The sequence below is a fragment of the Zootermopsis nevadensis genome, unplaced genomic scaffold, assembly GCF_977971745.1.
Source record: "Zootermopsis nevadensis isolate Lab colony 2312 unplaced genomic scaffold, Znev_1.0 Znev_ptg000020l, whole genome shotgun sequence".
Classification (NCBI taxonomy): domain Eukaryota; kingdom Metazoa; phylum Arthropoda; class Insecta; order Blattodea; family Termopsidae; genus Zootermopsis; species Zootermopsis nevadensis.
Window position 1 is genome coordinate 16443678 of NW_028259152.1, and position 26990 is coordinate 16470667.

The window sequence follows — 26990 nt, forward strand, 5'->3', positions numbered from 1 at the left end:
TATAATTCAAGTTATACATAGTATATAATCTACATCTAAAATAAATTAAATAAATTATATTACTGATTATTCAGTGTTTATCATAAAATAATATATTTTTTTAAATTTCACGTACCCCGTAAGATGTCTTCGCGTACCCCAGGTTGAATACCACTGCGTTAAAGAATCTTACAATCTTTAAGAAAGGTCGTGATTTACGACACATCCTGTAGATGGGCCCATACCGTGGCTGCAGTTTCGTCTTGAAGTTTACAAGACAGGGGCTCCTCATAAAGGGACTTAAAGTAACAAGATGCTGGTATTCTTAACAACGCTGACGGCAGTAAAATTTTAACTGTTTCAACCACATGTCACCCCAGCCAAGTCACTCTCTGGGATGTGCGTCGAACTACTGGTAAATCAATACGGGGCACCGACAACGCTCCTAAGACAAGTTATCTCGCAGTGAAAAATATCTACACACATCGATAACAGCAATTAAACATCGAGACTGTTTTACTTCTTTGTGCGAATTATATACTTGAGATGTCATATTTGCCCCACAATGCGTAAGTTCCAGTGCAGAAATTTACTAAAAGATTCCCATTAAATTCGTTGACGAAGGCCCAGAACAAAATTTATGTGCCCCAGTTTTATTTTGATCAAAATCGAACTGTATCGATTTTCTCAGTAACAGGTCACACAATAAATGGTTTTGTCATGAACATCTGCATCAGGTAACAAATTTTCTAGCTTAAGTTGATTATGAAAGAGTGGTAACGTTGGATTTGAGCTTCATGTACATTAGGAGTTACGCTGGATCGCTACGTACCCAAATAAAATGTACGCGGACCTTCATTAACAAATTTTATTAACAAGGGCACCTACATTTAATAATTCTTGAGATACAGACGCATTGATCTGGCCATTTTTAATTGATTTGATGCATTTTATGAGGACGTATCAAGTACCTCCAGAGGGGTACAGACCGTTGAAAAACTTCACCAATATCATCTTCGCAAAGATCAAATACCAAGTTCTGAAGAACCCGTCGGAACTGTTACACTGTGTGTATAATTCCTAACTTGTTCTACCAAGGTCTAGGGCAGTGGTATTCAACCTTTTTTGTTCGCGTACCCCCAAATATAATTTCTCTTCAACTCTGTACCCCCAAAGTTGTTGGTGTATAATTCAAGTTATATATAGTATATAATCTACATCTAAAATAAATTAAATAAATTACATTACTGATTATTCAGTGTTTATCATAAAATAATATTTTTTTTAAATTTCATGTACCCCCTAAGATGTCTTCGCGTACCCCCAGATATAATTTCTCTTCAACTTTGTACCCCCAAAGTTGTTGGTTTATAATTCAAGTTATACTTAGTATATAATCTACATCTGAAATAAATTAAATAAATTACATTACTGATTATTCAGTGTTTATCATAAAATAATATATTTTTTTAAATTTCACGTACCCCCACAGATGTCTTCGCGTACCCCCGGGGGTACGTGTACCTCAGGTTGAATACCAATGGTCTAGGGTAAATTGCCTTAGATTGGTAATGAACTTCACATGGACAACGGCCCTCGTCCTCGGAATAGTTGCTGGTACACTCAAAACCGTCTGTAATCCTGGGCTTCAGTCGCCCCTCACACTCCAAAATTTGTCCTCACATTAACCCCTATTATCCCGGCCAAGAGACGAATGATGAAGAATGGTCTCATTGTAACTTTATTGGGGTGAATAAATTCTCGGTCTAGTTGTGTGGTGCGTTATTCATGTAGCCACTTTCTTATTATTTATATTTATTAACCGCCCTGTCCTTGTCTGATTCCCAGCTTTCGTTTAGACCAGTGGTATTCAACCTGGGGTACGCGTACCCCCGGGGGTACACGAAGACATCTTAGGGAGTACGTGAAATTTAAAAAAAATATATATTATTTTATGATAAACATTGAATAATCAGTAATGTAATTTATTTAATTTATTTTAGATGTAGATTACATACTATGTATAACTTGAATTATACACCAATAACTTTGGGGGTACAAAGTTGAAGAGAAATTATATCTGGGGGTACGCGAAGACATCTTAGGGGGTACGTGAAATTTAAAAAAAAATATAAATATTTTATTATAAACATTGAATAATCAGTAATGTAATTTATTTAATTTATTTTAGATGTAGATTACATAATATGTATAACTTGAATTATACACCAATAACTTTGGGGGTACAAAGTTGAAGAGAAATTATATCTGGGGGTACGCGAAGACATCTTAGGGGGTACGTGAAATTTAAAAAAAAATATAAATATTTTATTATAAACATTGAATAATCAGTAATGTAATTTATTTAATTTATTTTAGATGTAGATTACATACTATGTATAACTTGAATTATACACCAATAACTTTGGGGGTACAAAGTTGAAGAGAAATTATATCTGGGGGTACGCGAAGACATCTTAGGGGGTACGTGAAATTTAAAAAAAAATATAAATATTTTATTATAAACATTGAATAATCAGTAATGTAATTTATTTAATTTATTTTAGATGTAGATTACATACTATGTATTACTTGAATTATACACCAATAACTTTGGGGGTACAAAGTTGAAGAGAAATTATATCTGGGGGTACGCGAAGACATCTTAGGGGGTACGTGAAATTTAAAAAAATATATAAATATTTTATTATAAACATTGAATAATCAGTAATGTAATTTATTTAATTTATTTTATATGTACGAGGGTCGCTCATTAAGTAATGCCCCACATTTTTTTCCTCAGAACATATTTATTCAAGATGGCTCAAATTTAGTGACAATATAAATCAATGTTTCCTTTACACATACTATTTTTCCACATAGTCCCCATCAACTTGTACGGTTTTACGCCAGCGTGGAACAAGTGCATGCATGCCTTGCCGGTACCAGCTCTTGTCCTGTGCACGTAGCCATGTCCTCACTGCTTGAATCACGCTCTCGTCATCTTCAAATCTTGTTCCGCGGATAGCATCTTTAAGTGGCCCAAAGAGATGGAAGTCGGAGGGTGCCAGATCTGGACTGTAGGGTGGATGGGGTAGCACCGTCCAACCCAATTTGGTGATTTCTTCCCGGGTTCTCAGACCTGTGTGAGGGCGTGCATTGTCGTGCAGGAGCAAAATTTCTGCTGGATGCTTGTGAGGCCGAACTCGTCGAAAACGCTTCTTGAGGGTTTTCAGGGTCCTGATGTACGCGTCTGAATTGATGGTCGCACCTCTTGGCATCACATCCACAAGAATGACCCCATCACTGTCCCAAAAGACAGTCATCATGACTTTTCCGGCGGAGGGAGTTGTCTTGAATTTCTTCTTTCTCGGTGATTGAGGATGATGCCACTCCATTGACTGCCTTTTTGTCTCTGGCTCAAAGTGGTGTATCCAGGTTTCGTCACCTGTAATGATCCGGGACAGAAAGACCTCTCCCTCAGCATCAAAACGCTCCAACAATTCAGAAGAAATCGTTTTCCTTTGAATCCTGTGGTCTGCTGTGAGACTTCGTGGAACCCATCTTGCGCACACCTTCGAATATGCGAGAGCCTGGATAATTGCAATCACACTTCCATTGCTGACTGAAAGCTGTTGGGCCAATTGTCGAGTTGTGATGCGCCGATCCTCACGAATAATGGCATCCGCGCGGTTCAACATGTCTGGAGTGGTGGCTGTGGCAGGACGCCCAGAGCGCGGCAGATCACGGAGCTCGGTTTCTTCACTTCCTGAAGCTTTAACTCTCTTAGCCCAGCGACCAACGGTGCTCCTATCGACTGCACAGCTTCCATACACAGCACACAAACGTTTATGAATGTTCACCACCGTTTCTTTTTCAGCAACAAGGAATTCAATTACAGCTCGTTGCTTGTAACGAGAGTCGTTCACAGACGCCATTTTAACAGTTTACTACAGCTCCGCTATCGGTTGGAATCATTTGAAACTCCGTACACGAACGCGGGAAACATCAAATCTCAAGCATGTAAACGTACACTTTTCTATCTTCATTATTGGCTGAGAAAAAAAATGTGGGGCATTACTTAATGAGCGACCCTCGTAGATTATATACTATGTATAACTTGAATTATACACCAACAACTTTGGGGGTACAAAGTTGAAGAGAAATTATATCTGGGGGTACGCGAACAAAAAATGCTTGAATACCACTGGTTTAGACTCTCCTCTGAAAATAAAATAAGCATTGCTTATAAATATATGTACTGGTACACATTCCAAGTCTCTTCTCATTTTTAAAAAATTCAAGACTGTAAGCATCGGTATAGGGCAAATTTCTGAGAAACCATAGTTTTCTGATTTTGATCAGATATGAAAATATATTCGTCTTTTTTGTCTTCAACTTGGTGCAAACTTCTGTTGCAGAAATCGTCCCAAGAATTTCCCAACTCAAACTGCATCATGTTTCCCTCGAATTACCTTACGTATATACACAATATGAAAAAATATTTCACACATTTTTTGTGGATCTTAATGAGATCCGTATGCTTTGTCATATCATTTTTGAACGAGAAGACATTTTTAATGTTTCCTTTGAACTTTGTAACGTATACTTGAATCTGGGTCCATGTGTACCAAAATCAAGTCACCAGACCAGCAAACACAATCAATAAATTCAGAAATAAAATTTGCAGACAGACGCACATGCACGATAATACTGGTTAATTGTATGCACTGTGCGAAGAGCGTATGGTAATACATAGCCTACGTTCAACAAGTAACCTTAAGGCCTTTGAATGCGGTGGTAGATTCAAACGTTCTGTAATGTACAGACTCACTACGCGTACAGACGTACCTAAATGCCTTTAGTTCCAACACGCACGTCATGGTCGTTGCCGATATACGGAAAGAAGAAAGCAAATGAAAGAGAATAGAAGAAAAGGAGATAAGAAAGAAAGGCAGAAGGAAATATAAATAAAAAAAATTCCATTCCAATGCACGCGGGAACAGTGTGGAAAATCCTGACGAAACTGTTCTGAGAAATTGTAAGCTGAAGCGCCGTGCTTTATCGACAATTTCTCCGACGTACGTGTAATGCGGGCTAACATAACAGTGCGGCGAAGTCGACATGCGCAGTTCCTGTCAGTTCGCAAAACAACTCATGACTCCCACTCCATATCGGATAGGGAAAATTGGAGATCCACTGTTGTAAAATTATGCGATCGTGGTAATAGATAGTCGACCTACACCTGTCCTGTCCTCTGCTTCAAAACTGTGAGATAGGGCAGTATCTTAAAAAATGGCATTAACGTTTGTAATTTTCAATGACTCAAAAGTGGCACAGTTTTGAGTCATTGGATTGAGCCCTGCACGGACTAATCAATTCAATCTTAATATCCCAGTGGCTTATTATTTTTCGCATTTTGAGAAATGTTTCGTTGAGAAAACTCAGTTTAATTCTTTACGTGTGTTAATCAGTTGGTTAGTTGACAAGATATATTTTCAGTAGTTTTTCTGGTCATTTGATTGGTTAATTAGTTGCGATGATAGCTAATTACTTTGTTAGTTCGTAATTCCCTGTGTATAGCCACGGTGGTCTAGCGGTTAGAACGTTGGCCTCGTAATCCTGGGGTCTCGGGTTCGATGCCCGGCGGTGCCAGAATTTATAACTTGTGTTGGGCAAGGCCGTGGTCTAGGCAACACGGAGTTTTCCTCCGTGGCATCCCAACAATTACTCCATTCACACACAGAAGAAGGCAATGGCAAACCACTTCTGGATCATCTGCCAAGAACGTATATGAACAGGTCCCAGTCCGAGAAAAGGATGGAAGGATCCTGTTCATATGGACCTGTCGTCAGACAGAACACTAAATAATAATAAATAAATTCACTGTGTATTCTGAGACACAAACCCATTTTCGCCTTGATTTCTAAATTCCGAGCAGTTGATCGTTAACTTGGTTGATCTGTTTCAGATACGCGAACGATTACTCAATAGATCCTTTGAGAGGTTTATATCTTCGGCGCTTGAGGAGATATAAAACTGTAAATTTAATGTTAGGCGTGTCGTCACCTCTGTTCGCAGGAAGGCGAGCTGGATGTTGAGGAAGGGCGCGACCTTTTGCAGGAACCGGCCAGCGTCGTGACGAACACGACTCCGACTGACAAAGGAGAGGAAAAGGAGCAGACGCCCCCCACCAAGGGACCTAGGCTGCCCACATTGAAGCTGGCGAACCCTTTTTCGAAGAAGAAGGTACGATTTAAAGCTTATCTGCCCGCGCCTGTGTTCCGTTTCCTAAGTCATCCTGTCGCATTCAGCGACCTCCGGTCGAAAGCTTCATCGGCCCCGAAGAGATATTGGACATTACGTTCAGAGATTCCTTTAAGTAAGAGTGAAAGGGCTGCTGAATTTCTTGTTTCAAGATACGTTCTGTGCAGCAAAATTAAGCGTTTAAAATTATCGTAGTCGATCGAATTATTCTCGGGCTACCATCCGTGCCGTGCCGTGCCGTAATTGGAATTATGACGTCATATATACGCTTACAACAGTTGCGGTATTCTAATTGGAAATACAAAGAAATTTCACAAGTTAATTTTCGAAATATGTTCGATTTTTTCACAGCCAGCATCCGTGTTTCATGTCTCTCGCTGGGAACCAACTCATTAATAATATAAATATAATTATACGAACAACCATTTCTGTGTCAACATTAGCCCCAGTAGTGTTCAAAATGGCTCCGGGTTCCGTCCAAACCGTTGAAGCTAACCTTTGCAAAGATACATACAGTCCGCAGACCAGGATAAAAGCCCTGCTAAGAATTCGATATACGCGCATGCGCAAGTTTTCGCGGTGAGTGACGACCCATCCTAAAAGCATTCGTTCCACAACCACTGAACGAACAACAGACGACAGGCTTTCACGTGTTCTAATGGGTACAGCTTTAAGATTACCTCACAGCGGCACAGCGATTTAATCTAGAATATTATCTCAACACCCACAGAACACATTAGAGGTGCACTCACTACACGCTACTCTTAACTGCTTGATGTTTTCAGTCTGTGTAGTAGCGTAAAACTCTGACGTATCACACTTCCCACCAACAGCAGTCCTCTAGTCCAGCTGATAGTAAACATCCCCCCCGCACCGCACCAGAAACGACTTCCCTCTGCAGAGTTTTTCACGTCATCTGTGGACAGTAAATCGTGTGACAATTACAAACTTTTCAGTGTCAAACTCACCGGCCGTGGAATCACCAAAGCCAAATGTCCATTTTACACCGAAATGCTTTGTAACATTTTTCTCCTCATTACAGAAGACATTTGTGAGACTTACTTTGTATGACGCACAGTTAAATTTGTGACACGTGGCGTTTATTGCACGCAGGATCAAAGCGGTGACGTGTCGGAGGCGGGAGGATCTACAGGGGGGGAAGAAGAAACCGGAAGAAAGACGAGGTTGCTGGAGGCGATCCGTTTGCCCCTCGTGTCTGTATTTCCCCGCTCCAAACTCAGATCTACTAAGGTAACTCATATAATGTCTTTGTACACCCAGTGTTCCGTCTTCGGACGCAACACTACACACGAGACCCTTGAATCTTTCAACTTTATCCCATTGTTGAAGTCGATGCACTGCTTGAATTTGGTACGACTGGTTTTTTTTAGCTGCTTTTCTTTTGTTTTATGAAAGCTTCATAGTCTTCTCACGTGTCGCGAAATTTTGTTGTCTTATTCCAGTACTCACTTGTTGGGACACGCACACCGAAAAACGTCGCGAACACCAGCATACGAAATTCGTTCTTCAAAAACAAACAGTAAATTCTGAACAACAAAGGTTTCCTGGTGTTTAGTTTTCGAGACATGCATCACCGTCAAATAGGGCAACACGTTTTGTCCATCTGTGATGTTATTGGCGCTACTTGAGCACGGTAACACTCAGAACTTGTGACGTACAGTCAACTCAGTAGTTTTTGGCCGGTGGAATTTTCAAGGGGAAGGCTAGGAGCGAGTCTCTTGTGCGATAGTATAATGCTGACTGCACCGAGGAGCTTATCGGACTGAACGCCCAAACAAAAGAAATACACTGACCGTGCCACCTCAGGTACACAGACTAGGCCCGTCCGCCAGCTCCGCTAGCTTCTCCACCGACCAAAAACTACTGCGCCTGCTATAGCAGTTATTGTGCTGTTTGCACACCGCAATGCACAGGCGAACAGTCAAGGACGTGTAGAGGATTTCCAGACGACGTGTGTTCGTATATATAAATACAATGGTGTCAAATGTAATTCTTGCAGTTCTCCGATCGGAGGCCATTGTTGCGACAATGTAATACAGCACATTCTTGCAACACTGTGCCTAGTGATATGTGATGATGACGTCATTACCCATCATCACCCGCGAAGAGCGATGACGTCATCGACTGTGTTGCCATCTATCGATGGCATTGCTGTGATAGCGGCAGATGAAAACCTGTTCTGCGTGAGGAAGTGAATTACTGAGCATTCCTAATAATTGATTAATGATTTTTCATGGATACGTGTGTATCGCTTCTTCAAACTATGTGATAAATATGCGAGTTTTTTAAAGAGTGATAGCAAATGGATGGTTGCTTTCATAGTTAATTGGAAGAATTTTGTTCGAAGAAATAATTTTGAAGCATTTTGTGTGTATAACGTGGGCTAAAGACCACATTTAGAACTTTGTGTATTTAGAAGAGGACGCATTTCCAATCTGTGCTGTGTTTTATTTGATGTAGAATCTATATTTTCTGATTGCCATGGACAAGTCAGACCAACCATCTGATCTTTGTAAAGGCCACCCCTTGTTTTCTTTGCGGTATGGGCTACATTTTCCAGCCGCGGAGTCTGTTGTGATAAAAAGCCTTGTTTATCGGCCCCGCTCAAGACAGCTTTCAGACCCCTGTTGTGAATTATGAATTATACGTCACCAACATGTCTGTTAAACGGTTCAATTGGTTTGCTGTGTCACTTTCCGCAGTGGGAGGATGATAGTCCTCTAGGGTACAGAATGCTGTCATTCAGTTCCTGTGGGTGCAGGAAGTCAGCGATAAACGGTTAGTACGTAGCCACAGTGCACCACCGAAAGATGAACTGTAATGTGTTCTTGTCTACGCCACAATCACCTTCAAATTTCTTACGTATTTACAGCTCATTATTATTTTGTAACTAATTTAATGCTATTGCTGGAAGTGTGCGTGTGTGTATGAGAGATATATACACAAAGTTATCGAGTGATGTATACGAGCTACATGCTTTATTTAATGTGGCAACAGTGGTAAATTACTAGTGCAGTTATGTTTAGTTAAAAATACGTGAACTACCATTAAATATATCAAGCATTTTGCTGTACTCTAAATATTCATCAATTTTAAGTGAGAAATCTTTTATTGATCATAATACTTTGTGGTTAATAACTATTATAGGTTTCAAATTTATTTTGAAGTAGTCCTCATTCCCAGTTAGAACATTTATTAGGCATTGAACAGAACAGAAGGAGTTTCGACAGAAAGTCATTTTTAAGTTGAACATTTTCATTAAATTTAATTTCAGGGACATTGAAAAACATTAAATTGTCAAGAGTTAACAATTTTATTTTCACTTATATTACCGTACATGAAAAACGTGTTGGTAGGAACACTGGTTTCAAAGCCATTTTACTTGTTTGGAGCGTAGAAAGTGTTACCATTCTATCTTGTGTGAAAGGAGGCAGAAGGTTAATTATCTTTCAACAATTAATTCCACTTTGAAAAGATTTTAAAGACTGAAGATTATATAAATAATTTTTAATAAATTCTGTTCGTATGCCCCAGATCACAGAGTTATTGAATGTTGAAGCGGTTGGTACTTGTAGTAATGACTGTTGCTTTAAAGAATTGCCGTGCTGAACAAATGTCCTTTTGCAGGACCCAGAGATCGGCCAGCAGGCTGGACTGGCATCCATGGAGACGCTGGATGACAGCACGGGAGAGAAAACGGAGAAACTGACCAACGGAGAGGATGGAATGGAGAGCGTCAAACTGGACTCGGAGGTTCGGAATGCAACACTTTTCTAACTCTCGGACCCGTTCAGTCGGGAGCGGCTTAAATTCTTAAGGACGATGTCCTGAACAATATGAGTTTTGGGTGTCATAATGTAAACATGGGCTGTTTCTTTCTATTCTTCTTTTTCTTCCTCTCTCTGTTCATCGCTCACATTTTTTTTTATTCTGTGGTTCATTTAACTCATCTAATTTCTTCTTCTCATTTTAGTCATTTTAATTTATTCTTCTTTGCATTCTTGTTTCATTCAGGTCTTAAAACAGTCATGGATTAATGACACTGATTAAAACATGTGCAAGAGATACGGAAGTAACGTACTGATGTTATTAATCGAGTTTGCCTCGTTTTCAGTACGCTACCTCCTCCGTCTCTCCGCCCAGTGAAGTTATCAGACACCATTGAAACTAGCGCAAACATTTCTCTATTGTGTTGCAGGAGAAGGTGGACCCTGATAAGAAGGAAGAGTCCGATGGAAAGCCGGACTGGAGGGGCCGTATCCATTCATTGCCCAAGTTGAAAATGATTCTTGGTTAGTTCTATGAGATAGCAGAGAAAATCCCTTTTGTCATATTGATCATAAAAGAGAATTGATCGGACCCGATAAACAAGAACTTCCGTCTAGAGAATATCCTTTTCAGGCCGACATAACGTGGAACACGATTATTCCCTGAGCTTGTGTTGCATTCATGTGGCAGAAATCGATATCAGATGTTTCTGAAATGTACAAATGTACCGAACGACACGGAACTTGTTTTAAGATTACAAATTGCAGCTTGCAGGCGGCCCCTTCAAATATTGCGGCCGACACCCCGGCGCCATAAGTACCACTATAATCTTTCGCAAAGAGTTCTGTAATTAAATTATAGCCTGCCTCCACGCCTTGGCATCTCGCCCTGAAATTCGAACCCAGAAACGCGCTGTCACAACGTCAACATGACATCGTTTCAGCATAAACTTCGTACAATCCCGTATTCTTACCGAGTAATCGTCCAGTACTGATCCTGTCTTGTGAAATTTATTGACTAGAATTGAAATTGTGTGCCTTGCCTGTCCGTTCCAACTTTGTGCCATTCTTTACCTCTTCTGACCTTTTGTGGGCTTTCACGTTATCTTCGATGATGAACGTCTGCTGTTCGGTATTGTAGAAAATCAAACGAAAACAAACGGCTCGAGTAGTACGTTGTGTCTGCGGAGTTTCTTCAAATTATAATCACTCATTTCGGAGAAAACTGAGTTTAAACTTGGTAGGACGAGTCTGAAATGGAAATGGAAGATAATATACGTACATCTATGAAATGTTTGTTGGATCGATGATTGCTATGAACAGACTGAAAGTGTTTAGAGGAAGGCATCAGCTATTATGTATGGTGTAATTAAAGAACTCGTAATTACTTCCGGCTATATCAGATCGTCATCCTCCTTCCTAAATGTTATCACATATTTTAAAACAGGCTTTGGATTGATTTTTAAGGTTTTGGTCAGTACGTTTCAACGTCAGTTCTTTTGGAATTAATTTTCGTGAGCGTTGTCATATTGACAGTAACGATAATGGTGTTTATGATGCAACAACAAGGAAAATAACATAATTCCAGAGTCCACCTGAAATCCAGTGCTTTCTTCATATATTTTTCGTATGTTTGTAATAGCAATTAATTTTTTAACTTTAAAATTGTATGTACACCACAAAAGACAAAAATTTACAGAAAAATAAGGAACGGTAGAACATGAAAGGAAAAAAAAACGTAAATCACTGGAATATCGAAAAGTAATTTATTTAAAGATGAAGTTCTGAATTGCATGTGTTGTACTGGGGATACTGGGAACGACCCATTCTTCAAGTGCCTGAGCACTGCGAGTCCCAACTTTTCGTTGGCTTGATCAATTAGACATTCGGTAGGACTCCTTGGACGAGGGATCGGCCCGTTGCAAGGTCTCTACCTGTACACAGGACAGCACAACACAGAAAAACGCGGACAAACATCCATGCCTTGAGTGGGATTCGAACCCACGGTCCCAGCGACCAAGCGGCACAATTCCCGCACGGCCACTGCGGACCCCTGCATGTGTTATACACATTTAATTTCTATGCATAGGAATTTGTTTCAATCACTGTCAAGGGTTAAAAATACTGTAAGAATTGAATAGGGTCGCAAATATTTCGAGAAAATATTAACACAGATTATTTTATGGGTAGTGCCTATGACTAATTGGAAAGAGTTTTAAAGGAAACAGAAGCGACGTGTTTCAAGTAACCACTCCAGCTTTCACTTTGAGACGAAATATTACCTCACGTTACCCAGTAGCCCAGCTACGTTATGAATCGGGCACCTCTTGAAACCAGTCTTGTATGTTGTCTTTCCTTTAGTTCTGTGCTTAAAATTTGTTGTAGGTGGCAGTGTGATATTTCTGATTTTGTTAATCATCATTATTGCCATCGCCCCCTTTGGGTCCCGTAATGAGATGGCCCCTTCACCCATCGTGGACGAGCACTTCAAGATCGCCTACACGGCTTGCGGGCCTGTCGAAGGGTGAGTATCACGTGGCACTTGAAATTTCTTACTTCAGTAAGGATAAATCCTTATATGGATTCAGAAAACTGAAGAAAACCAGTATTTGTTTACGTCATCAGTCAGTAAGCAGAGTGGTGTCGAGTCCCGGCCGAAGCGTTGCCCGCGGCCAACAGAAATACCATAATGAGGTGAATCAGGAGTCCGTTGTACAGGAGATATGGGAACTGGGAAAAATGATGACATGGATGGAATGACGAGATGTGTGTGCATCCTAAAATTACTAAAATAAGAACACGGATTGAGTGTGTTTGGGAACAGCGTGGTAACGAGTGTATTTCGATATGAAAGAGAGGAAGTAACAGGATGGGAGCGAAAATTACGTTACACGCTTTATAATTTGTGAATCGGCGAGGCCGAGAGGATAACGTCTGTCAGAACCGAGTGTTTCTCTTACAGTTTGGTGGAGGACGGAGCATTTGCCTTCAGAGGAATCCCCTATGCTGTTTCCCCAGTTAGGGAGAGGCGGTGGAAACCCGCTAAAGCTCTTGACAGCCTAGAGAGCTGCTGGGTTGGAGTTCTTCCTGTTCACAATGCTACTCCAGCGTGCTGGCAAATTTACTCCAGCAGTAGGTTGGACGGTGCCGAGGACTGCCTCACTCTTGACGTCTTCACTCCGCAGGTCCCCTACCTCAACCCGCTTCCCGTTGTAGTTCTCATTGGGGCACAGTCCCTCAGCGGAGGTTCGCCAGGAGCACTGCAAGCAAGTGCGAGTCTGGCTAGAGCACAAGACGTTGTCTTTGTGCGTCCCAATTTTAGGTTAGGGATTCTGGGGTTCCTTGCTGCAGAAGCTATAAAGAGAGATATTCATCCGCCAACATCGGGGAATTATGGGCTCTCAGACATCGTCATGGCGCTGAAGTGGGTTCAGCTGAATATTGAACACTTTGGCGGTGATAAGAAATCAGTGACTCTCCTGGGACACAGAGCTGGAGGAACACTAGTCACTGCTCTCACTGCCTCAAGGTAAGAATACCAATACATGAATCATAATATGAGTTTGTCACCCTGGAAGTAACATGTAATATGTCATCAGTTAAAATTAGGTATAATAACGACTCGCGCGTATTTTACCACAAGACGAGACTGAACAGACGTTGTTCAAATATTGCGTCAGATATTTTAACGGGTCCTTAAAAAATGGTTGCAGAAATTATGTAAATTCCAAGACTCCAGTTAAACGTCACTCCTTATCCTATGTTTACATTAATCTTTTCTTCTCTGAAGAGAACCCCTGGGAACCCTCTTCGCACTGCATTGACCGTTTATACATATGACTTGCTTCACGATATTTGTCCTCGCTACCTACAAAAGCCAAAAGCGAGCTCAGACTTCTAAGCCGAGAGTTTAATTTCCATGGCTGTTGATCATGCATAGTTTACTGATGAAGAGATAGAAGTGTAATTGTTTTTGAAATCATTTGTGTTTAGTTATTAGTTGTTTGGTGATGAAACATTCCTTCATCGCTTTCTCAACTTGTTCAGTGGTGTACCACATTTGTCAGAAATTCAATATATGCTGTCTCTTTATTATTTCATCAGATGAAGCATTATCGGCAACTTATATTTACTTCCTATTTGACCGTTATTGTATGGTTGCAAGGAGTCCGATCCTATTGGACTGCTGATAGGAATTTAGCTCCAAGCTTAACAGTTTAGTGCGCAACTGGCTGAATTTCATTCCTGCAATGATGCACAGATAATGAAGGTTAAGTGCTTCAGGAGGGTTGATTCCAGGAAAAAAAGTGAATTACCAAACACTCAAATTAATATTTTAGTCTGGCATCTTCTTCTTATTCTATGGCTCTCCGGTCCGTATTCGGTCCATGGCCTCCTCAATTCTCCTCTTCCATTCGGTCCTCCGTTAGGTCCGTCTGTCCGAGGCTTTGATCGAGGTTTCAAAACGTCTTCCTTTTTACGGCGCGAGGTTGTTAGCCTTGCGACCAACCCCCAACCTGGAGGACCAGGTTACCTGTCTTAGTCTGACCTCTCCCCCTCGACCAATCTGGCTAGGGAGGCCCTACAAGTAGCTCTTGAGGTCACTGAGGTACTCAAGCCCCACCACCACGACAAGGTCCAGGTACCATTAAGTAGGGAGTCTGGCACTTAACATGCTGTAATTATCATCATTTCAGGCAGGGGTACAATCACTTGTTAGAATTTGCAGTACTAATCTTGCTCCTCGTCTGTGGTTTTCTTCGGACTGTCGCTGTGTAAAATTTAAGATTATGCTTAATATACTAAAATGATCTAAGAAATGTAGGATTGAGTTTGCTTGACAAGGATAAACTATTTTTCTCCACATTATTTGTAACTTGTTCCAAGTCTTACTCTGTCCGATGTACTGACATATATAAAATGGTCTGCAGAGAGTCCAAGGGACTGTTCAAAAATGCCTGGGTGTCCAGTGGTGCGAGCATACTCCCCGGTAAGGAGTTGATGGAATCTGAAAGGGACAATGCGCAGTTCGTCGAATCCCTAGAGTGCGGGGAAGACGTGGAGTGCCTACGTAACATAGACGCAGAAGAGCTTCTGGATGCTGTGCCTGAGCCCTGGAGACACCCACTGCAGGACCTGCCTCAGAGAGATGACGAAGGATCATTTGCCAAGCACCAGTGGCTTGTCCTGGATGGCAAGTTTCTTCAGGAGCATGTGTCTGATGCCTGGAAGTCAAACGGACTTCACGCAAATCTCGTCATGGGTAAGAATAGTGATTTACGAATACTGGTGTATAAGATGTACTGTGATTTCAGAAATTATATTCACTGTATTTACATCACAGATATTTGTGTAAAACCTCTGTGTGATATCTGCGGACATTTTGAGGGAAAATATGCCTTGAAGTTAAAATTGTTTCTGGCTTAAGCCTCCTACCCCTTGGTGGATAGAATAGCATGAAAAGGTCAGAAACATAGTTCAGATGTCTGTTGTAAAAAGAATTCATGCCCAGAGATATGCATGGTTAATCCACAAACCAGATTAATCCACACATGGATAATTAGGTGTTTAGTGTATTCAGAAAAGGACTGTTTAATAAACAGTTTAGCTCAGTTTGAGACGCGGCCTTTCTATAAAAGTATCTGCCAGCTTTTAGAACCTTATACATTTGTTCGGTTGGATAATGATGTTGTGTCTAAATGTGGAGCCACAGAAATTTTCTGTCGGTCCACAACGAAATCCAAAACTAGATTGCCTGTTGATGTGCCGCGGCGAAGAGCCCTGACCAGTCAAACTCTCAGCTACGGAATTCGCCAAACAAAAGAAATAGGCAGGATTTTAGGTTAAGAAATGTCGGATGGAAATTTCAGTATTCTCTTTGGGTCATGCATCTCGACCTTCTCTCTGCTCACCGTTCGGCCACCTGACGCGGCTTGTAACCCGAGAGTCTTTGACCAACTTCAGTCGCCGTGAAAGCTTCACTTTATAATCTTTCGTGTATTTACAGGCTCCACCGTCCATGCAGACATTCCTCCGAAACTGCGCTCACAGAATGAAAATTGGACAGGAGAGACTGTTGTCAATTATGTGAGGTCGAGTGTTGTGGGCACCAAGAACCTGACAGGCGAAGCACTGCAGAGGTATGGGGCCGACTGGCCAGGGTTAGTGGCCATGATCTCAGACATCCGAACAGTTTGTCCACTGCTCTACCTATCGCAGAGTCAGCAGGGCAAGGCCATCCCCTTCTATCTCGTAAACCACACGAGGGATAACCCCGGCATCGGCCCAGAGAAATTGGCTGACGTTTCAGTGGATGTGGAAGCAATTTTGGGCCTGTATGAGCCACAGACTCCATCACAGGAAAGGTATGATTTACAGAAAACAATTATTTTATTTGTTAATCAGTTGAGGAACACTTCAAGCCTCGAACTTAAAATTAAACAAGGTCTAAGAAAAACTATTGACACCCGTTTCCTTCCAGATGCTTCGGTTCATATGGCGAGGCTAAAGATAACTAAATTCATATAGCCTGTAGCGATCCGTTTCTATGCACGATATCCATAAGTACGATAAATGTCAGATGCAGCCTCAAAGTTTGGTCTCACAGCCTCTTTCTTTCTTTTTTTGTTGTTCTTGTAACTTAATATAGAAAAGCGAAGCGACTTCATCCCGATCATCTGATTCAAGGATCTGAAGAGCGGATTCTTAGGATGAAGTTGCTTCATCTCAGCATTGTGTTTGGTCTCTAATTGAGGCTTAGGGATTTTGAAAATCTTATTGAAGGTTCTAGGCCTTCAAAACAGTCATTTTAAGAGATAATATTCCAAATCGTATTTTGATTAAGTAACTGGTGTGTTTTACAGAACAAAAACCCTTCTAAAGTATATTTTTTTTTAAATAAATATGTTTTTCTATAGCCAGATTCAAACATGGAAATTTTAAATCAGAATGCCATAAAACAATAAATTGTGGGAAAAATAAAAGAAATACCTGCCTGTCTCGCGCATCTACCCTTGACAATACGGAATGCGTAATGCAGCGATAATGCGAACAGTAATACTGATGATTACCTATCGCTCTTTGACGAAGAGTTGCCAGATTGCAAGTGCTTTACAGACGAGCGACAATTATGTGTTGTCTCTTGATTATTATGTTCTGCATATTTTGAGATCCATTTCTAGTTGGTGTGAGTTCCGCATGGAAGTTTTGAAACAGGCAGTTGAATAATATACTAGATCAAAATTTTAGTTAGTATTTGTGTGAATATCACTACTACTACGCCTTGGAACTACAGCCCCTTTGTAGGGCCTTGGCCTTTCCAAAAAGTTTTATCCTTTCTGATCTGTACTCCGCCGTCCTCTAACGCCCATCTTCCTGATATCCTCTTCCACATCACCCAGCCATCTTATCCTTGGTCTCCCAGTTTTTCTCCTTCCCTCTTAATTAGTCTGTTGGCTGGTATTCTCTGTCTTAATTTCTGTAACCAAGTCTGGTAACCTTTACGTATCATAAAGTTCTTTATGGTCCATATATTTTTCTCAAGATCTTCCTCTCCCAGATGTTGAGGGAAATTTCGTCAGCATTCATTAGTACCAAGGTCTCGGCTCCGTACATCACTGTAGGTCGAATCGCAGGTATATAAATTCATATTTTTGTCCTGTGAGATATCAGTGACGATCCAAGTTATTTAATTGCGTGTGAATACAACATAGTCGGCAAAAGAAAAAGTGATAGTGGAACCACGGTTCCGGAGAATTTGACGTAAATACGTCTATACGGAAAGGAAGTTTATATATTGGCTTTATTCTAAATATTTCCTTTATACATGCTTTACAATTGAGATAAGTTTGATTAAGACATTGCTTATTCAACTTGAATTAGTTACGCTTAAGATGGGTCTGTGGTAGCTGAATGTAATGTAATGTAATGTTTTATAGGTAACAACAATACCGAGTAAACAGATTACGTTTCCTAGGTAACAAAACAATGAAGTTACACTTTTTCGTTTCCCTTTTTTGTAACACTTTTTCATAACACATTTTTGCCAAATGACCCTTCCTTATAGACGTATTTATGTCAAAAAAACTGCAGATGCCAGGATTAAACCCATACATATGCGCTCTGTAATGTGGTGTGATAAGTAGAATTATTGATAAATACAATTGCTCAAATAAGGTTTTTTCGTAAGTACAGTGGAGAGAACAGCAACAGAATATTCAAGTTCCATTTGTAACAGAAGACCCCCCCCCCCCCCAAAAAAAAAAAAGCTATTAGTTTCGATCAGTGACATTGTTTTATGATTTTCTTAACCCGTTTTCTTGCAGATATGTGAGGTCGATACAGACGCTGTTCTTCAATTTTGTGCGGTATGGAGAATTGATGGACTTGGAGTCAGTTGGCGGTAATCAGGTTTTTATGATTGACCAGGGTATTACGCCCTTCAAGGACACCTCCAACTGTGGTGTTTGGTTTGCTAATGACATTGTACCCAGACACGGGAGAATTGACTGAAGTGTTTGAAACGCAGTTGAAGAGAATGCGCTGCAGCTAACGGAAGGTACTGATGGAATATGTGTCAGCAAAGGGCCTACATGCAACAGTACGTAGTTGATCGGATAACCGTAGGGAACGATGACGCGAGCCCAGACTCTCTGGCAAATTAGCATATTTTAGATTTTGTAATGAAGGATTGCATCTTTGTTTACTAAGTTTTTTGTACTGAGTGTTTCAGTAGTGAATACCACCGTTCAAAGTACGGGATCAGCGTAGCAAACTAAGACGAAGGCTTTCAGTGGAAATGGGACGTAATGTTTAGCGTCGTATAAGAAGACAGTAATGGGATCGCATACTGTTAACGAGAGATGTCTGAAATGGCCCTCGTGTGCCTGAAGACATATGATCATATGATGGTGGTCCTTCCTGGCTCATGGGGTGTGTAACGCAAACACCAAAAGGCCCAATAGGTCAAAACTTTGGATGTTTAATTTAATATAATATCGAGGAGGATCGCGTTTATATCGGTTATGCCAACATCACCGAGATTTCACGGGGAGACCTTCCACCTCCTGTAGCTGAAGCCATAAGTAAGTATTTATGTACCACATCCACCGAACGTTCAAGTGATTTGTTTACATCTCGGCACTCGTAAAAATGTGTTTTATAAAAAAAAATTACTTTTGGAGTTGGGATTATGCAGTCCTACACAATACTACAGAGGGGCTATGCTTATAGGCTTGCAGTTCGTTTAACTTTATGGTCAGTTTTCACGTTCAGAATTATTTTTGCTTTCCAAATCACAGAGCTTCCTAAGAGCAGTGTATTTTCGTAGAGAGAGACGTATTAACGTAATATAAATGTTTGGATTTCAGTCGGACAACTGTGTTGTTTGAAATTAAATTCAACTTGCCTTCTCACCAAACATTCGGCTTTCTTATATGACTTTCTAATTAGAACTATATCATGACGTGGTTATTTAAATATATTCTTCTTCTTCTATGGCTGTCCGGTCCGTATTCGGTCCGCGGCCTCCTCGATTCTCATCTTCCAGGTTATTTAAATATAGTTGTTCAAATTATCAATTTCATATAAAACATTATCTCAATGCCACAAATAAATTTATATTTTGTTTAGAAACAGTGACAAACAAAATTGTACAAAAGAGTATGGAAAATATCTGTAAATTTTATAACGAACCTTCTAACCGAGCACCACTTTTTTATAAATGATAGCATGTGTGGAGTAAACAGTCAGATCTTACATAGATGAATCTTATCTAAATACTCTTATAGTAATTAAAATAATGTGTTAAATGTCCATCAGCTCCAGAAATCAATAACAGAAATAATTCCAGCGAATAGTTAAATGTTGGTAACCATCAGTGTGAAAGAGATAAGCATAGAAGCTTCTCGGGCTACCGGCCGTGTCAGCATTTCGAGAACCATCTTCGTCCTTGTCCTCGGACGCTGAAGTTCGGTACCGAGGACGAAGATGGTTCTAGGAACGTTGGGTGTTTCTTCCAACAACCTGACACGGCTGGTAGCCCAAGAAGAATTTAGTATTGTTTAAGATATTTGCCATAACCTATTTTTATTCATTACGGACCAAATCTTATAAAATTACGCTCATTGAGTTTTGTTTTGTAACAAATTAAGGAAACATTTTATAGAATCAGGGGATCAGGAGTAAATTTTACCTTGATCGTATGGGAACGGAATTTAAAGACCTTGTACTGCAGGACTGCCGTCCAAACTTGAAGTCGCAACACACATCCAATGTGACTGCACATACGCCACGATGCACGGCTGATAAAGGTTAAGGTTAATGGGGATATAGCACTGAAGTACAAGTATTTCAATATTTTAGTCCAGAAGCACTGTTAAACGTGTGTCAGTAGCATACGGCAGTGTGGTCACACTTAGTAAGTACGTTTGTTAACTTGTTAGTTAACTGGTAGATAAACAGGCTGAAAAAATGCTTTATGGTGGTACTACTGACCACAAAAGATGTGAGACAAAGGCAGATTTCGTTAGTAATAGATTTCATACAATTCTACAAGAAAAAGGAAAGTCTGATCTCTGATATTGGTTACTTGGATAATATTTATATTTATTTTATCTTGCTGTTTTTGTAGTGAAAATTAGTGATGATCACATATGATCCGTGGGCTGATTTTACAAGGATAAAGCTATATTTATAAATAATTAAAATAATTTAGGTTTTGTTTATTACAATTTTTGAAATTAAGCAATTTGGTATTCTGAAGCTTATAGCAAATAAACAGTGCCAAATATCTCATTACCGTTCTTGTGCCCATAAAATTATAAATGTGATAATAGTAAGCATTATCATATTATTCCCTTACAGAAACATAGATTTGTATTCTGGTAAGTAAAGATACCAGGTTTTAGTGGTTAGCATTCCTGCTTCGTGTTTGGGAGGTCCTGAACTTGATTTGGCTGTCCCGACAGGTATATTTCTTCCACAACCTTCCCAATTCATAATTCCACACTGAAGCTCTGTAATCCAATACCCCATGCATTTGGAAAGGCATTGTTAAATAAACCCTCAAGAATTTTACCATTTAGCTTGAGGCCTGGATTTGGCTGTGGGGCTTCAGAAAAATGTTGCTCGCAGATGGTTTTAAAATGTTTGGTTTTATGACAAAGAAAAGTAATGGTTGCATAAACAATAAAATGTCACATTCTGATAAAGATTTGGTAACCTGAACTTACAGATAAATTTATTTTTTTGTCAAAATTTGGAGTTTGGTACTGCACATATTTAAATTTCATTACAAGCAAGTGATACCTAAATTGACGCTTTTCAGTGCTGAATTTAGTTTAAAGAAATCTATTAGAATATTTCATCATATCATATATATATTTTTATATTAAAAAAGGTATGATTGCCAACAGATGGCGAGGTATAATACATTCTTTCACTGACAGGTATATTCCGCGCAGTAGTTTTTGGCCGGTGGAATTTTCAAGGGGAACGCTAGGAGCGAGTCTCTTGTGCGATAGTATAATGCTGACTGCACCGAGGAGCTTATCGGACTGAACGCCCAAACAAAAGAAATACGTTGACCGTGCCACCTCAGGTACACAGAGTAGGCCCGTCCGCCAGCTACACCGGCCAAAAATCACTGCGCCGACTATAAGATCTCACAGGGTTTAGAGTTTTCAAGTGAGGTATCGGATGTCTAGCATGTAAAGGTTTAAATTATATTTTGTTTTAATGGTTGTTAACTGAATCTATGTCAGCCAGGTTTCTTTCATTTAAATTTAAAAGATGCTCTGCTTGTCGATAGGTTTCTTTGCCCTGTTTTAATCTTATAATTTCTGTCGCATTGAAAGATGGAACTAACCTCTTGTCAGATTTGAGGTTTTCGCAGCGGTGATTGTGAAGATTTCTGTCTTCTGGGTTGTTGCGCCGTGTAGATGAATCGCCCTGATGACGGAGGCAGTATGACCTCTGAAACGTCGGTGGACATCGACCAGACTACACGGCGCAACAACCCAGAAGACGGAAAGCTTCAACCTCGCGTCCATTTCTCTAACACATGCAAGTAGCTGAAATTTGCAGTGTAATATGAAATCACTGGATTATGATTAACGTTTGGCGTAATGAGAATACTAACCCGTAACTGAATCGAATCAATGTACCTGGTGCATGGTGGTCCCGCGTTACAAGACCTCAAGAACTGATTGAATACAAATGTGAACAGTATCTTCCGTTCTGCTCGAGAGCGTGCGTAAGTCCGTAAATATTATCGAGAGGAACTGTAAATGTTCTGTTGGATATAAAATATATGTGTGTGTGTCTTGAGTGCTTTATATTTGGAAATATGTAACTTGTAATATGTGATTTTTATGTGTTTATGAGAGCTGTCATTTTTAAAATATTTTTGGAATACCTTTGGTTAGAATTGATATACAGATATTTTGTGAACAGTGATGAATTAACTGACGTTTGTTTGCCAAAAAAAAAATATTGGATCAAAGTAGTAATTTGCTGGTGTTTATACCAGATTTTATATGAAAATTTTAACAAGGGTAAATTATTAGCTCATTATAATTCTGCATTTTGTATATAAAGTATATCGTCGATTTCATATGATTCTCAGAATAAATAGTGATTATTTACTTAAACAGCATTAACTGATTGATCTTTGTAAGGCTTTTGGGTTGTCTTTTATTTGTGAAATGGGCTGAATTCTTAAATATTAGATTGCCTTCAGCTTCAAAGACTTACGAGACACACGTTTAAGAATGGTTTGAGAGAAAACGTTAATATCGGACATTGGATTTTTCAATTCTGAATCCTTCCTTTTAAATTTGAACCTTGACGGCTCTTAAATAAAAGTGAAAAACTCCTCTAAGTCTCAGTTACACAGTTTCGTATTTCTGGAACTTAACTCAGTGGTTAAAAATAGGAAATAACTCGACCAGTGATTCAGACTAGCTCTTTTTATCAGACTCAACAGAGTAGGTGTCCTGCCCCATACACCCGAAGACGAAAACGTACCCTTTTTTCGAAATATCGTGTGCATTTTAACCTTGGACGATGGACAAACTTGAAAAACCCAGTAACTCTGTATCATACCATCGTCAGAATCCAACAGTCTGGTAGAATTTTAATAATATTTTAGAGGTTCGTGCTACATCCATCATCAGAATGATTACCCTAATGATGGAGGCAGCAGGTAATCTCTGAGAAGTCATAAACGTTTGCCACAATACACAGCTCAGAAGACAGCCATCTTTATTTGTATAAAATATTAAGTTACACAGTTTGAAAGCTCAGTCAACACTGTTCACAAATAGACAACTTCCAAAATTAAAACGTAGAAAGACTTTAGAAATCTGGACCAAGACATCTTGTCCTGACAATTTTTGTACAGCTGTTGATATAATGGCTTATTTATGTTGTTAACGTAGCATTGTATTTGTAACGCAAAAAATATGTTGAATTAGACTAAAGCGTTAACCAAGTTAACGCGTGCTTCACATATCGACGCACAAATGACGGGAGAGAATGTCGTATTTTCAAGACTTGTGCTAAAGGGAGTTTGTTAATCGCTAATTGTGTATATAGAAAATTGTGTGATGTATTGAAATTGGAAAGCACTGAGATGCGTAAACTATGAAAAGTGAATGATTAAGCAAGACTGGAAAGAATTAATTGTGTCGCCTTCCTCTTTCGGAGTCTCGTCTGGGACTTCCTCCACTGTTTCAGAAAACTGAAAAAGAAATGTATATTTCAGAATCACAATTCCGTAGGTATCTAATATCTTACATTTCAGATTCAGGGAATTAAAACAAAGAAAGGTTAATTAACGTAAAAAGCAGAGGATATCAAATGAATTGTCAGTTCTTTAATCTCATATTTAATTTTTCGTAGAATTACGTAGTTCAGTTAGCAATAAATTAATTCTCTGTGCAGATTTTGCTGTCTGGTTCTTCAGTCCAAAGGAAAACAAAAATTCCAATCTTGATTTTTCAATACCAGTTTTGTATTCAAAATGATTTCACTTTTATTTGTGAAAAACGCTACGTCACACAACATGACTCACATTACGTAAGTTTTTCAATTATGATGGCGTCATTTTTATAGTCTTTTTAGTTACAGTACCATTCATTTAAGAGGGAACTTAAGTCATTTGAGAGCTACCTAACCCTTCAATGCCCTTTATAGGCTTATAGTATGTCCGTCGGAAAAAATTTTGATTGGCACAAAACAATCTCGATCTGTGGAAAGTGAAGTTAGCGATCAAATTTACAATATAAATAAATAAGTTACAATGTTTTTTTTTAAATAAAGTTATTTATTAATTTTTATTGTTTTCAACTTAGTATGAAAAGTGTTTAAGTTAAGATGTGCCCTTCACTGATGTTGGTGATTAATTACATGTACAATCATTTATAGCTCCTCCGACTTGTTTTAAACATTAACGTTCAGGTTGATGCATTAATTTGAAATTTAAAAATATACGGGATTTTTCTTAGTGTTTTTTAAAGAAAACTATGCACTACAAAGATGCTGACGACTTCGAGGAAATTCAATTGTACAGCGCAAAAAACTGTATCATATCTTACCGTTCTGCTTATCGTTCACATCGCTATAAAACCAAAAAAAAGATACTAAAACGTCTGTACTCCGATTAACTACTTACTCCACACCAGAAATGGTAAAATAACAAACGACTGGTCTAATTGAGGTTCAATTTGTGGAGTGACTGTGAAATGTCCGTATAAATGTTACATTTAATTATGGCTATAAAGAGAGAAGCTGAATTTAAAATATACCTATTTGATATCTATATTGAGAATTTTGAGACTAGGACAGAATTATGTATTATATGTCCTAATCTTATTAGTGTGTAATTTATATCACTGAACATAATTATTTAATCTTTTGATAAACGTATTGTAAAATTGCTTCAAAATAATTTTGTATGTTCATACTGTAATGTGTAGTCGATACTTAGCTAAAATTTGACTGATTTCTTTTAAAAGTTTTTTAAAAGGCGGGTTTTTGTATGAGTGGATCACATAAAAATGTACAGCTTTAGAATATATCTAATATTTATATAAATGGGTAAATAAGTTTAAATTGACATGTGATTATCTAAGATTCTTTAGGAATTGGAGTCAATTTTGTCTGTTGTGTAGTCGAGATGTCTTCATTATATTATATTTTATATATATATATAAAGATGTTTTGAGAGCGGTATCTGCTTTGTTACTCCATCAAAAATTCTTTGTTTCATTTTCGTGTCTCGTAACTATAGACAGTATCAAACCTAGGATTGTACTTCGATAATCATTAGACCACGAAGGTTGATGATAATTTTCTAGATTTTGGCATTATGTAGACTTATTGATCGATGCTAGTATTCTAGAGAAACCTACTGTCTCCATCTTCGGAGCTGAAGTACTAACGCTGGGAAGTGAAGGGATTTATAAATGACAGCTTCTAAGCCATAAGTCTCACGTAGGCAGACAAATTACTAACAGACTTTCTTATAAAGAAATGAAAAACAGTTCAAAACCACAAAATCAAATTCCTATAAGGAATTTTTTTATTTTTTTGTATTATTTATCGTAAAATAGTGTAGTTGCGTCATATTGTGATTTATTAAATTAAAATTAAATTATTTGGTTATTCCGTCAAATCACAATGTATTTAAAATAAGATAATTAAAATATCATTCTGTGTTCCATATCGAATAATCGATTTACAATTGGAACAGTTACAACATGTTTCGGTTTTATTAAAACCATTATCAGGTGTAAAATTATATTAAATTTAAAACTCAATTACAATTTTTTACAATTTTTCGTAGTGTAGTTTTTTTGGAGGTCGTGTCCAGATATTTTCATATAATGGATCAACTTTATTGTTTGAAGTGATGCTTTTGATGTTTACATCGGTCAGAGATGAAATAGTAGACAACACAGCATCACTTCAAACAATAAAGTTGATCCATTATATAGAAATATCTGGACACGACCTCCAAAAAACTACACTACGAAAAATTGTAAAAAATTGTAATTGAGTTTTAAATTTAATATAATTTTACACCTAATGATGGTTTAATAAAACCGAAACATGTTGTAACTGTTCCAATTGTAAATCGATTATTCGATATGGAACACAGAATGATATTTTAATTATTTTAATTATCTTATTTTAAATACATTGTGATTTTGACGGAATAACCAAATAATTTAATTTTAATTATTTATCGTATCAAAAATTATGCTACTGATTCCAATTATTGTAGTTGTAATTGACTGTTACAAACAGAAAATAACTTCTGAAATAAAATGTGCGTTTTTTAAACATTGTAGAAAAGAAATTGTAAATAAATTTAGAAACCCAATGAATATGGTAAGTGTAAAGTTTCTAGATACCTAGAACTCAGTTTATTAGTGTTTATGAAACATTTCTTTAATTACGAAAATTAATTTCAAACCAAGAAAAACTAATACTGTTTTGAAAAATTAATTTAAAAACTATATCGTGTTTTAAATACCAATATTTATGGATTTTATTTTTGTATGACAATTTTGTAATCAGGTCTCTCATTCTACAGAATCTTAGATAATCTTAATTTAAACCTGTCTTTTGCAGTATGATTGTACAAAACATAATTCAGGAATTAAATGTTACGCTGATAATATTCGAGAGAGTATATTTATAAACTACGTTTGCAAACGCCTCTTTCTAGGGAGGATATCAGAACAGTTGAACAAACTGTTGATCTTAATGTGTCTTATCAGCTCTCAGTGTAGAAACATAACTCGTTTTTTATTTCTCATGCTGTAACTGTTGTAAAATGTAGTAACACGAAACTGTACCAAATGTGATCTCAGAAATATACTCTGCACAAATTATCATACTTCATTTTGTAAACAGCTGATGAGAGCGAAGTTTTGTGCCATGGGGGCA

General features: G+C 38.5%; 1 protein-coding gene across 3 annotated transcripts in view; it reads left to right on the plus strand.

Annotated features, from left to right (window-relative positions):
- Positions 1 to 26935, plus strand: part of Nrt (Neurotactin) — a 60784-nt gene extending 33849 nt beyond the window's left edge. For 2 of the 3 annotated variants that reach the window (XM_022063686.2, XM_022063685.2), the window contains 9 exons: positions 6061 to 6228; positions 7360 to 7497; positions 9895 to 10020; positions 10466 to 10559; positions 12420 to 12558; positions 12997 to 13563; positions 14966 to 15297; positions 16042 to 16399; positions 18359 to 26935. In XM_022063686.2, coding sequence (XP_021919378.1) covers positions 6061 to 6228; positions 7360 to 7497; positions 9895 to 10020; positions 10466 to 10559; positions 12420 to 12558; positions 12997 to 13563; positions 14966 to 15297; positions 16042 to 16399; positions 18359 to 18545 — 2109 coding nt within the window. In that variant the 3' untranslated portion in view covers positions 18546 to 26935. The remainder of the gene's footprint in view (positions 1 to 6060; positions 6229 to 7359; positions 7498 to 9894; positions 10021 to 10465; positions 10560 to 12419; positions 12559 to 12996; positions 13564 to 14965; positions 15298 to 16041; positions 16400 to 18358) is intronic. The other variant, XM_022063687.2, reaches the window with a different exon arrangement.
- Positions 26936 to 26990: the final 55 nt, after the last annotated feature.